Source organism: Glycine soja, chromosome 10 (assembly GCF_004193775.1).
Source record: "Glycine soja cultivar W05 chromosome 10, ASM419377v2, whole genome shotgun sequence".
NCBI lineage: Eukaryota > Viridiplantae > Streptophyta > Magnoliopsida > Fabales > Fabaceae > Glycine > Glycine soja.
Window position 1 is genome coordinate 11,749,947 of NC_041011.1, and position 14,393 is coordinate 11,764,339.

General features: G+C 34.4%; 1 protein-coding gene across 2 annotated transcripts; it reads right to left on the reverse strand.

Moving 5' to 3' along the window:
* Positions 1 to 10,081: 10,081 nt before the first annotated feature.
* Positions 10,082 to 12,355, reverse strand: LOC114370809 (MATH domain and coiled-coil domain-containing protein At3g58270-like). 2 transcript variants are annotated; one of them, XM_028328195.1, is made up of 4 exons: positions 12,154 to 12,355; positions 11,830 to 11,975; positions 11,368 to 11,522; positions 10,082 to 11,073 (listed from the first exon to the last, which is right to left on the reverse strand). In XM_028328195.1, the coding sequence occupies exons 2-4, from the start codon at positions 11,949 to 11,951 to the stop codon at positions 10,250 to 10,252; spliced, it is 1,101 nt and encodes a 366-aa protein (XP_028183996.1). In that variant the 5' UTR covers positions 11,952 to 11,975; positions 12,154 to 12,355; the 3' UTR covers positions 10,082 to 10,249. The 2 variants fall into 2 exon arrangements, with proteins under 2 accessions (XP_028183996.1, XP_028183997.1); XM_028328196.1 differs by lacking the exon at positions 12,154 to 12,355 and having other exon boundaries at positions 11,368 to 11,618; positions 11,830 to 11,945.
* Between the last annotated feature and the right edge of the window lie 2,038 nt (positions 12,356 to 14,393).

Genomic DNA, 14,393 nt, shown 5'->3' on the forward strand with positions numbered 1-14,393 from the left:
TCAAAGTCCGGCACCTTGAACTTGGGAATGACCATGTTTGGGTATTAGGAACAACTCTTCTAGGTTAGCAAAGGCATAATCTTCACCTCCTTCAATGGCCCTGAGCCTTTCCTCTAAATGATCCAACTTTTCCATTTCTGCCATAGCACGAGGGTTTTTACTTGTTGTGGAATGCAAGAGGTGTAGCTGGGGGATACTGAGGGCCTTCCAAAGGGTTTTGTAGGGGTATACCACCAACTGCTTGCCCTTCCGTGGCATATCCGAGGCAAGGCTCGAAGTCGGCTAGATTGTGGTGGGGAATTTCATGTGTCCCCCCCACGGTTTAAGAGACATGTGCATGATCAGTTTGGGGTTGTTGGCTCTCAATGGGTATAGGAGTGGAGTTATTGACATTCTTATTGGGAGTGTACGCCACTTTGGGTGGCGTATAGTTGAGAGGCAAGCCATATGGCGGGAAGGCGTGCTCGTTTTGAATTTGCACATCATGGGGTCATCCGTACTTCCCAAATCTTTGCCTACCATATTTGAGGTTGGATGATTCATTTGCTTGAGGCCAGATGGGAGCATCGGGTTCACCTTAGCGACAACGCTAGTAGCGGCAACTATAACCGCATTGGCTTCCATTATCTTCTTCATGCTCATCATGGCCTCCATCATTGTGGCCATTTGCTTTTTCATAGCCTCCATGTCGGCCTTCATCTTCTCTTGCACCTCCTCTGCTTCACCCATTACTCTAGCTCTAACACGAGTTCGGTAAGGGCGCCGTAAAGCGCGTCCTTTTCTTTTTGATAAGTTCATTTTATTTTATTTTATTTTATTTTTCAAGGAAAGAATGCAATGAGCAATGCAACCAATGAAAAGCATGGATGTATGCGAATGATGTACAGTTGAAGTATTGCGAATTTTTACGCAGGATATGGGGTTGAATCAATTTAGATTTTCAACATGGTCCATGACATCTTTGTCAAAGTGAAACTGGAAGTAACAAGGACATCAACAATCCTAAATATGTTTGGCAGTAGATGAAGCAGTGATGTGACTCGATTCATCTTTTGCCCCAATTTTGCAAGACGGTTACTTCCATATTTCAACTTGACTTGATGAACCTTTTTGTAAAAGCATGAGCTTGGTTCAACCCTATAATCCAAGGAATGACAATTCTGATCGCCAATACTTCAACAACATCTCATAGGGATGAATGACTCGGGCATACTTTAAGCTATGCATGGAAAATGTAATTATGAAATTGAGATGCCCGAAGAAACACCATTTCCTAGTTAACCATGCATTAGGTACCATGTTCAATTATTTTGTTTTGTTGTTGTGTGCATTTTTTTTTAGAAATGGGTTTATGATCCCAACATGGTTGGCTCATGGTGCCTAACACATGCAACTAAGAATGTAGTGTGAAGTTTTCACGCTTCCCCTTTTTTGTTTTTGTTTTGTAGAGGAAAACGCAAGGATGAGCAAACATGAAAACAAATGGTATGCAATTTTGCAGATCAAAAAGTTTGTTGAACGCATATGCATGATGATGCCATGACTCATGCAAAATGTGAGGCTGGAATATGATAACGGACAAATGCAGGATATGTCCATTATGATGTTATGAAGAGATGCTTATGCGATGCATGATATGAATGCATTTTACGGACACGAGAGCCCGGAAAATTATCTCTTCTTACTTGCGCATTTGGGGGCGCAGTGCCCCATGTGTACAATTAAGAAGGTGATATGGACCTTCCGGCTTCCCGTGACAAAGGACGAGACCAACATACAATGCATGCTAGAGATAAAATGTGGGAGTGACTTGATTCGCACTGATTTTTGGAGTAAAAACGTGGGATAAACTCATTTTTTTCAAAAAGTTATAACTAGTCAAGATCTGAGCGACAATACAAACTTCCTAGCGGTTTCTAATCATATGGTCCATTAAGTCTATCATATGCTGAAAATAGCTGAGAAGTCCGTGGATCTCCTCGGGGGCGGAGTAGGTGTCTGCCACTGCTTTGGCCTTGGCTAGCAATGGGGGAAGTTCTTGACTCCTGTTCAAAGTAAGAGCAAATCAGTCCGTCCACATTGTTGCCTCTTGGTGCAATGAATCAATTACCCTTTCCCTTTTCGATGCACGAGCGGTGACCTTGTAGCGGATAGACGGGCCTACCTTCTTGGAGAAAAAAGGTGTGAAACCAGCCACACATAGAGAGCCAGTGCACAACAAACAATTCTTGCGCTGCTCTTTTCACATCCCCGGTCGAACGTGTCATACATGGCCAAAATGGCGACGACCGGGCTTTCCTTGCCATGATGAAAGGCGAGGAAAGCGTCAATCGCTGCTAGGTCCACTAACCCTTCCATATTCGGAAAGAGGACAACTCCAAAGATAAAAAACGCCAAGATGTCAATAAAAGAAAGCCCATTCGCCTTGATTTTCCAAGGCCTTTGCCCTTTCCTCCAAACACTTCCTTGGTACTCCGACTACTCCATTTCTGTTTTGCTTTAGACGTTCCAACTCTTGTGCTGAGATTTTCACTACCTTGGCAACTCTTGTCGTGGAGGGATAGAACCCAAAGAAAAGATATGGCTTCCTTCCTCCCAGTTGGCATCCCAGGATTTTTTCCAACTCTTTCACAGTCGGCACTAGCTGGAAGTCCTCAAATGTGAAGCACCTTAGGGGCTGGTCATAATACTGGGAAAGGGATGCAATCGGTTCCATGGAGACTTCTACCCTAGCTAGGTCCCAAATCTTACCATAGGCTTTGCGGAAGGCTTGCCGTTGAAGTTGACCCATTAATTGCCCCAACTTTCGTAAACTGGTGACCTCTAAGCTCTTGATTTTGACTTGATAGAACCTCTTTTTAAGCGAAGGCTTTTGACTTGATCCCATGTTTTACTAAAGTGAAATAAAATCTAGTGCGAAACAAAACTCCTACATCTATCATGGGTGGAATGGATGAATGCATGAAGAAATGCATATGACACAGATGCAATTTACGAATACGGGAGCCCGAGAAATTGTTTCCTTCTTGGATACAACGTTTGGGCAGCATGGCACCCAACGTATGTTTTTTAAGAAGGCGACATGGACCCTCCGTCGGTTTGCTAAAGTGAGGGGATCAAAGACGAAACCCACGCATGATGCATATGCGAAAGGCACAACACGGGGATGTACATAGTACGACAATATTCACAAACAAATATAAGCAAAAGGGTATATGATACTTATGCATGGCAGTGTGAAAAATGGCACGCAGCGTGTTTGCTCCGTGCCCCTATTTAAGGGACCTATAAGGGAGAGAGCTAACTAGGCTTTTAGTGATAACCCCCAAGGTAGTCATATCTCTCTTGATGGTTTCTAGAGGTATCATCCCCTTCGAAGAACATACTGCAGCAGTAGGGACTACTAGCAACAATATGTTTTCAAAGAGAAAAACTCTAGATGAGGGTTCACTGTAATCAAGCAAGTCGGAGACCTAGCATGATCACGGATTCACCTTCACTCCTTATGTTCCCACGAACCCGGGTATAGGGCCCTTTTTCAACTCACCGTGTGTGCAAATAGTGTTAGTGTTTGTGTGCATCAAATGAATAAATATTTACCTCATGCATACAAAAAAAAAAATGCACTAAAAGCATCAAAGAGTTATATATACAAGAACATAATAAGGGGAAGCCAACAAAGGAGTAAGTCATGGCAAAATTTGCACAAGATTAAATGGCCTAACTCTCTAAAAATAGTCCCCAGTGGAGTCGCCAACTGTCGCAACCTACCCTTCGGCGGGAGGGCGACGCGTGACTCGCGGGATGCGTGTTCCACGAAAGGAATACGCGCGGAGTCGCCACCAACGTTTATTCGAGGAAAACGTCGGAAAAACCGGAAAAGACGCGATCTACGAACTTTTAAGTGAAAGGTTCGGGAGTTGTATTTACGCACGGGGAAGGTATTGGCACCCCACACGTCCGCCCCAAGGGACGACAGCCTTTAATCGAATGTGCAAACATGACTTTGATTTTTACGTTCCCTTTTATGTCCTTATATCCTTTATACCCTTTTTATATTTTTTCTTTTTTGTGGTCGACAAGGGTGTTTCCCTTTGCTCCTACGTATTCCTCAATTTGGGATGAGAAAATCAGACCTACGTAGTTCTTTCGGAACAAAGTGATTGGTTTAAGTTTGTTTTTTGTCTTTTTTGCAAAATATGTTTTTTATTTGAACAAAAGGTCATTTAAGGTGTTGGACCATTAAACGGTCTTTTGATTTTGAAAGGAAAGAAACGTTAAGGCATTGGACCATTAACGATCTCTTGTTTTTGAAAGGAGAAAAACGTTAAGGCATTTGGACCATTAACGATCTCTTGGGGTGGTCGACAAAAGCGGGGCTTTTGCTCCTACGTATCCTCAATTGCGATGAGGAAATCAGACCTACGTAGTTCTTGCAAAAGCGGTAAAGTCACATGTTGATTTTATGCTTTTGAACGGTCCATGTTAACCGATAAAAGCAAAGAGGACTGTTTAAGGCGTTGGACCTTAAAACGGTTTTTAGTGATTTTTCGGAAAAAAAACTTGATTTGTGAGTTGATTTTAGTCTTAGTTTCACTTTGGTTATTAATAAATTCATTCAAGGAAACTTTCAAAGAAAAACGTCCGATTGATTTTTTTTTTATTATTTTATTCAAAGATATTTTGATTATTTTATTATTATTTTTCAAGATATTTTGATTATTTTATTATTATTTTTCAAGATATTTTGATTATTTTATTATTATTTTACTTTTTTTGGTTTAACCGAGGTTATAGCGTGAACGATCGGTTAGATTTCGTTTTAACAGTGATTAAACGAGATTACAACACAAATGATCGGTTGAAATTCATTTTATCATTTATTAGACGAGAAAACGGTTTAAATAAATGGTTAAAGCACGTTAAAAACGGAAGAAAAGAAAACTGAAAGTAAACGAAATTAAAGTGAAAGTACACAAAACAAGAAATGAATTGAAAGTCTCGAATTCGAAAACTTACCCGTTGAAGAACGAAGAACGAACGAAGAACGGATGAAGAACGGTGAAGAACGATGAAGAATTTCCACAGAATCGCTTACGGAAGCGTTACGGAAGTACTTCGACTTGATTTTTCTTCACGAAAACGTGTTTTTGCCCAAAATAGCCGAAATGCATAGCCAAAGGGGTCTTGAACATTTTGAAACAGCTCCCCCCCTCCCCTATTTATAGAAAAAAAGGGAGGTGCTTGCCGCCCAAAGACTTAATGAAGAAGATTTCTAAGCGCACCCGAATTACTAAGTTCACCCCCCTTTTCGTATTTTACGGAAAAGTTACGGAAGCCTTACGGAACTGTTTTCGAATTTGATTTTCATCTTTTTTCTCTTCCCTTTCACAAATGTTAAGTGGAATATGCTTACCCAAGGTTTTCGGAAATTTTACGGAAGTATTACGGAAGCCGCGGAAGCCCCGAAAACCATTTTTCAAAAACGTGGAGGAGCTTGCCGCCCAGTTGCTTCCTCCTTAAGCAACCCAACTTCCAAAATGTTCTGGAAGGGCCTAGATTTGAATTGCTATTTACACCCCTATCTTGATAAGTTCACCCCCTTACCTTTTTTGGTGATTCTTTTTTCGTAAAGTTACGGAAACTTACGAATCTCGTAACGATACTTGTTTTCTTTCCGTAATGTTACGGAACCTTGCGGATTACATAATCATCCCCTTTTTGACTTACGGAATGTTACGGAATCTCACTTAATTATGCAACGATGCTTCCATTTGATTTCCGGTGTGTCACGGAAACTTACGGATTGTGCATCAATATTTTTTGGTTTTCCGGCATGTCCTGGAATTTCACAAATTGCCTAATGATGGGTGCCAAGCACCTCACAAGGACCAAAGAAAGGTCACATGTTATCAAGCAAAGGTCCCCGGACGAAATTAGGGTATGACACTTTCCTAAGGTTTTTTATGTTCTAAATTCATTTTTAAGCTTAAAATTATCAAATTAGATCATTTGGAATCAACACGCAGTTTAGATTCACTAACTTTGTGCTCAAACTTTATTCTAACTTTCCGGGTGCTCTAAAAATCGATTTTTTTCTTAAATCTTATATGTTATCCTATATTTTCATACCTAATGAACTAACTTTTAAGGTCAAAAATGAAAGAAAAACAGCCTATACAGCAATACAACCTAGTTCAAATTCACACCAAAAGTTCATTTTTGCAAAAAAAAAAAAAAAAAATCCTACACAAAATATTCCCTTAACAACAACTGCAAAGTTGGAAAATATGTCATCAGACACAAAATATTTCCTTGACACATCAAATTGTTAAATCTAATAAAAATAATAATTAAAAATAGTAAATTTATGATTTTATGACATTTTAATTACCTAAGAAAATGTTTAAATATAGTAATTATATTGAAACATGAATTGTATTAACACATTGTCACCCCTTCAACATTGTTTTTCATATATTAACATTTTGAGTAAACACTTCTATTACAAAATATCTTTATCTATTTCTCTTCTCTCATTTGTCGAGCAAGAAGAAAACCCTTTCCAAAAGAATTCTTTCACAGAAGTGGTTAATATGCTAAGGATAAGATTGAATCGTTTGAATACTACCAGTTTAATTCTTAATGAAAATAATTCTTGATCAAATTTTACTTATCTCTCAACCGAACTTCGAAATAGTGAAAATCTCTTTCCCTAATGAACAAGAGGATTAAGACCAATATATATAGAGACATGAACAATGATTAAAAATTAATTGATTTCCTTAAGTCTATATCTGTCAACAATAGTCCAAATTCTTTACTATTTATATTTTTATTTTAAATTAATTTATATATTTGACTTCTTTCTGTATTTATTATACTAGTTTTGAATGGAAAAATATGTCATATTATTAATAAATAATTGCGTAAACCAGAAGTTTATATATCTAGTTAATTGGTTAAGGCATGAAAAAGGTTGGAAACAAAACCGTAGAGTAGTTACCACCATGAATTTAATTAGTTTACGTATCCCTTGAGCCAAGAAAACGAGAAGGCAATAATGAATGGTGAAATAACAAAAATGCACTTAATGAAATTGTAGTCATCTCTATCGCTTTTTCTTTTTTCATACATTCTTTTATTTTCTCTTTTCATGCACATTCAAAATACAGCATAATGCATGCATGCCCTATTAAGATTTTGATTGATGGTGTGCGTACTGGTCCCTAGTTGCATCATTAAATTTGTTCGTATCACTTTCCCTGTATTTGGTTAAGCGATTTGCTCCCTTGGATAGAAACAATTCAAGCAAATAAAAGTTATTTCTGCGTCTTTTAAAGATTTTGACGAAAAAGCTAGTAGGATAAAACGTGAAATAAGTTAAAAACTCTATGCTTGTTTTGTTTTACATGGCAAGTACACCGGAGACTCGTGCATTAATTTCTTAACCAGCAATTTGTTTTTTATTGATTTTTTCCAGGGGTATTTGTGGATTGGTTCAAGTTGGTTTTGGTTAAATTCAAGACCCAATTCAATTAAATTTGATTGGTTTGTTTTAATTAGTTTTTATAAAAAAAATTTGAAACCCAACCCAACTCAAGTCATTCGTGAACGATTTGGTTCACATGAACGAGTTATCCATTTAAATTTGATCTTTTTTTCTTAAAATTATTATTTTATATCATGACTCGTCCAAATATTCAATACAATTAACATAATATTATCAAATGTTTGAAAGTAGTAAAATTGATTCATTTAATATCATTAACATAATATTCTAAAATAGACTAATACAGATTAAAACAAAATATTCTTCAATAAGATTTGTTAGACAAATGACCTCAATTATCTTAAAAAAGGGTGAATTAATTTTCACTAACAAACTTTTAATCCTCTTCTAAATGATAGGCTCAGAATACAGAATAAGAAGCAACAATCAATTTAATAATGTTCTTTAAACATGCAAGACAAAAAATTGATTGCAATAATAAATGAGATAAGGGAAGAGAGAAATGCAAACTCGATTTATACTGGTTCGACCACTTTCCGTGCCTACATCTAGTCCTCAAGCAATCCACTTAAGATTTTCCACTCTCTTTGTAAAAATCCTTTTACAAAGTTTGAACCACACAGAGACAACCCTTTCCTTGTGTTCAGGAATCCTTATAACTTAAGAGACCATCAGTCCCTTAATCAATCTCTTTGAATAAGAAGAAGAATAATAATAATTTTCTCTTTAAGAGAAGGATATTACAATTGAAGATCCTGGATAAACTCTTAATAGATTAGCAAGTTTTTGCCAAAAGTTGTTGAGAAAGCATTTGACAATGAAGTTCTGTTGGAATCTCTCTTTTACTTTCTGGTAATCGATTACAGGTTCAAATTTCAAATTCAAAACCCTTTTAAATAACTATTTTTTAAACTTGTCTTCGGATAATCGATTAGACTATCTGGTAATCGATTACCAGAGTCTTGCATATCTTGGAATCACTTTGTTTTGAGGCAAGACTTGATCTTAAAGTAATCTTGAAGCAAAACTATGTTTGTTGAAACAATATTGTATTAATCTTGAAGCAATGCTTATCCTTTGAAACAACCTTGTTTGATTCTTCTTTGGCATCATCAAAATTCATGTATTCATACATTCACAAAATTTACTATAATAGTCTAAATCACAACTATAATAAATTATGCTGGAACCAGATTTGCTCTAACCAAATTTGTTGAAATAAATGAACAAAATATGATCAATTATTATTATAAACATAATATAAAAATAAATATAAAAAAAATAAATAACAATGTACTTGAAAATAATACCTTAAGAGATTTCAACACGAGTAATACATGTAATTCCAACATTAATAGTCTCAACCCTCCTAATTCCTCAAAACAAAAAAGAAGTTCCCCTTTAAGAAGTTTCTTCTATTTTGTTTTGTTTTTTTTTTTTCTAAAAGAAAAATTTACAGATCTTAAAGGGGTTCTACCATCATTACGCATCGCTGGTTTTCAATTACTTTTTAAAATACGTAAGCTTCCTATTCAACCCAATAACTTTAAAATATTTACTAAATAGGTCTCACAAGTAATCCCATGCATCCGTACATTTTATCACAGTAATGTTTCATTAGGTTCTTTTTCTAATAGTATTATAATTATAGTTATATTACAGTTGAGAAAATAATAAAAGATAACAACCAGTGCTTCAATTTATTTAAGCACCTTCTGTTTGAAAAGTGCTTAATAAGCAATCGAGCACAAGCTCCAACAACAAAATCTTATTTAGCGTTGATGCTTTATTAATAAGAAAAGTTATCAATATTGACGCCTTCATGTAAATGGCCTTATTTTCCTTAAAGACTAAATTGAATGAATTTTTTAACCAAATTAAGTATTTTCTCATAATTAACATTTTTAAGAAATTTTAAATGCAACGATATCTAGTATAAAAAAAATAAAATCAAAAAACGTCTTCTGCAAGGTGTCTTATATTTTAACTTGTGACCAGTTTGGCTGCAGCATTCAAAAACATTTTTGAAGACACATAGATCGTTGATCCTAAGCAAAATGTAAATCTCCAATATTGGCACCCCAATATTTCACGATTGTGTTAAAGGTTACTCAAACAGTAATATGAACAACGACAAAATCACGGCTCAAACATGGTGTGTAGACCAAATCTTATCTCAATAGTCTCATTAATCATCTTAATATTATAAATTTCTCTTTATTGTTTTATATATATAATGGAAAGGAAAAAAGTAATCACATGTTTAGTATTGATTTAACTGAAATATGTTGCTGATTTAAATACCTTGTACACTCTCATCAAATGGTGAATTGTTTTATATATAATTAAAAATTATTAATTTTAATTTTATAATGATCGCTTTAAAAATCATATTGAAGATAAAAATTAATTAATTAACATAATAAAAATATTTATAGCAACAGTATCTCAAAATTAAATGCATTATTATATTCACATAAATTTATAACATACATAATACAATGATCAATTAATAATAATAAGCATTAACTAGCCAAAAAAAAAAGTTGAGAAGAAATTTATCTTAAATTTTAAACAAAACTTAACTAACCTTATCTTATTAGAACCAAATTAATGTACATCTACATTAAAATTTATATCTTAACAAAAAACAAATCAACTACTGTTTCAGTTTGTACAGATATGAAAACTTTGTGCATGCTCTTTGACGTACCATACATGAAAACAATTGGATGATTAAAACATAGCATAACCAATTGCAGCATTTACATCCATCTCATTGAAGCCTCTTCTCACTTCAGAAAAGCCACTCCTTGCCACTTCAAACTCTCCTTCAGCAGCAGCAAGTTCCCCTCTGAGCCTCTTCATGTTAATCTCCAAAGCAACCACCTTGTCCTTAAGTTTCTTCAATTGGTTTGCTCTTTCCATATAAGCCCTCAAACCCAATGCTGATTGAACATATGGCTCCAGCCAAGTTAGGTCAAACCCTGAGGACTTGACAAGTTCCTTCCACAAACCATGAAGGTACTTTATGTCCTCTTCATTGATATCTTTAACCCTTTTGGTCTTGAGAAAATGCAAAACATGGCCCAAAGAAGTAAAGGCCCATTGTCTAAACCTTCTAGTCCTTTCCCTTTGGCACTGTATCAGATTAGGGTGCCAAATGCAAACCTCTTCCAAGAGTGGAATGAAAGCTTCTTCTTCTGCTCCTAAACTCTCAAAATCTACGAGTACTTCTCTTAGTATCAAATTAATATTTAAGCCTTGATGATGAGTTTCACCTTCTGCTCCAGTACTAGATCCTGAGGTTCTTGGACTAATGGTATCCCTATCATCTGAGGATGATTCTGTTGCCTGACCACATCTTAGAGAGTCATGAAATATTGGAGAACTATTTGGGTGGACTTGAATCTTAGGTGATAAATCGGAGACACAAATGTGAGCTTCGATTATGCACTTGTTCCTCACAAGATACCCTTGTTTTGGGTGGTTGAAATCACTAAGATTCAAGAAAAATGAACCCCAGCAACGATATCCTCCATTGAACTTTTGGCGTGTCTCTGAAATCACAAATATAGATCAAGAATCAGATTTAAATTTAACACATATATACAACTATAATTAGAAAGCAAAAAGCCAGTCTCAAAATAGTACACAAAAAACTCAACTATTTTATTGAAAGGTTTAGTTACAAGTTAGAAGAATTTTCACAAGTTTTTCTTCTGAAAATATAGAGATTTTCAAGTGAAAAAAAAAATTCTTAAAAACTCTTCTAACCTCGTATTCTAACTGCAGGTTCTGTATACTTAAAAGTTGAAAGAGAAAAATTAAGACTAGGAGTACATATAATATACCTTTTGCAATGGACTTGCTCCTATCCACCTGATTAATTAGAGCTAACTTGAAAAACGTGTTTCTGCTCCATCCGTACGGTGGTAAAGAATCAGCAACCATCAAATACACTGAAAAATGGTTCACATCCCTCCTCAGTGGATACACAAGGATCCTCCTGTGACATGATCAGGAAGACCCACAATTAATTCATAACAATTTCTCCAAATTAACGTCATTCATCTCTCCTAGTCATGTTTATCTTTCTCTCTTCCTAGCACACATGAGAAAAAAAATATAAGATTCATTTTTTTTCTTTTTCTGCAAAAAGGTAAGCAAAAAATCATTATACAATCGGAACTTTTAACTATTGGCAATCATTGGACCCTTATTTTTTTCACTTTTGTTAAGCATGTGTACCGTGGGTATCTGAAAATAAACAAAAATCTGAACAACTTTAAGCAAAATTGATAATTTTAACGTACCATGTACAACCGCGGATTTTGAAAGGCTTTGAACGCAATTTCATGACGTTTTGTTTTGAGAAATCCTCAATTTTCCATGAGAATTTCTCAAAATCAACACTTGTCGTCAATTCATTCACCATTCCGGTATGTACATGTGGCGCTAGCTGTGATTACAAACCAAGAAATAAATGAAAAAAATTATTTCTATTATAAGATAGAAAACAAAATAGTAACAAGAAGAATATATATATATATATATATATATATATATATATATATATATATATATATATATATTGGAAATTAATTAAAGTCCCCAGAATGAAGTTGATATACACGTACAAAGATCCTCTAGTGGTTCGTTGGCGTCGGTGCGTGGAAGAGAGAAATTAAGGGCTTACAATCATGAATTTTATTTAGTACTTGGAGAGAAAAAAAGATAAGAAAGAGGGAGAGAGAAAAAGAGAAATACTAGTGAATGCCAGAGAGGAATAAATGAATAACATTGGCACTATAGTCAAGTCAACTAGGTTCGTTTGGTGTAAGGAAGCATGCTAGTATTTTAATGATGTAAAGAAATTTCAAACTGGCAACAGTTATAGGAAACTGGACTGGAGGAGGCTATAACTTTAAGGTACAAATGAAATTTCAAGGAAAGAACATGGGCAGATTTAATTTCAAGGTTGATTAATTAGTAGAGGTTACTTACAGCAATAGTCTTCCAAGGCTTATTTAATTTTTTTCTCCTTTTAAAATAGTTACATAAGTTTATATCGTATAGATTAATTCAATCTTTTAAATTGGCACATACTGGATGGAGTTGGGTTATTTTTTTATATAAAAGTAAAATTAAACCAATCAAATTTAGACGGGTGGACTTGAGCTACGTTAAGAGATTTTTTTAGAAAATAATTAAGAGTTTTTTTTTTTTATTAAAACAATGGTGAAATCAAATGATGGAGTAGTTGATATTTTTTATATAGTTCGGTAAAATAACATCGTTTATATAGGTTTTTCAAAAATTATTAAAATATTTAAAAAATATATTCAGTTAATTCGGTTTGAAAAAATTAACTGGCTACTACCTATGTTTTATGAATTTTTTCGGATTAGATTTGTCAAGAACATCAAATCACTCAAATTAGACATATAGTTTCCCCTAAAATTATTGAGTTTTCCTTGCTGTAAAAATTACACATTTAATGAAATGTTTCGGTTTATATCCTCATGTACCACTTCATGTACGTGATGGCGCACGAATTAATATCCTTCGTACGTTAATTTTTTTTTTTTATATAATAACTTACCTTAAAAATATTATGAATATGTAATTACAATTCATCTAAAGCATAGTACCATCGTGTAAAATTATTTTACACTTTTAATATATACTGTTAATATATGACCATTAAAACTCAGATTTATGTATTAAATTTTTTCTTTATCTTAAATTTAGTATCACCAAACAGCCACTGGCCGATGCACATATATAAGTGTGGGGACAATTGTCCCACAAGAGTTTTTTTTTTTTTTTTTATTGCTTTAGGTTTGATAAAAATAATGATCCCCATAAAAAAATAGGTATTACCTCCATAAGATAATCTTTTTAAAATGAATGTAAAAAATATAAGAAAAAAATTAAACTAATTTTACAACTTTATCCTTTTAATATTTTATAATATTAACAATGAAAAAAAAAATCATAAAATACATTTCAAAGTATGAAAATGTCTAAAGGATATTTTATTTTATAAAAGCTTAAATATTTTGAATTTCTTTTGTCATGATATTGTGTATATTTTGTAAAGACACTACACAACAACAACACAAATATATAACATTAATCTAAAATTGAGAGATTGCAGCATTGTGCAATTCAAGTTGGATAGATTCGTGTTCTTTTCACATTCCTATACTCAGCCTTCAAAGAAGTAACATGAAAGAGTAAACATGCAAGCCAAATGTTTATATATTTGATGATCCAATTTAAGTTATGCTTCTTTAACCTGTCCAAAGAGCACAACATTTATAGCTACAATGCGTCCCCACATATAGAGTTTAAAGTTACACGCAGGCAGAAAAGGAAAAACACGACAACAATCTTCAATATGAAATCCTTGAAAATGATTTGTGCACCATATTGCGGCTGCAAAGTGACAAATAGTATAGGAGCATGCATATAGTTTAGAGATACCACAAAATTGTAACTTTGAATGATCAGAGCAAGAGCAATCTTTGCCTCAACCATTGCCAAATTTTGCCCAACACAGATTCTAGGGTCTAATCCGATGGGAAAGAATGCGGCCAAATGCTTTCGAGGCTCACTAAATCTCATTGGATTGAAGTTATGATCATCTCCCAGGATTTCTCTGTCATGATGAACAACAGCCAATGCCAAGAAGAGTTGAGTCTTAGCAGGAACATTAATGCTTCCTAGCATCACATCTTTACTGGCTTGCCTCATTAGCATTACTGCTGGAGGATAAAGTCAAAGTGTTTAGTTAATTATCATGCTTACCTATTGAAAAATGTAAACCAACAATAATCAATGAAAATGGACCATAATTTGGTATTCAAGGATA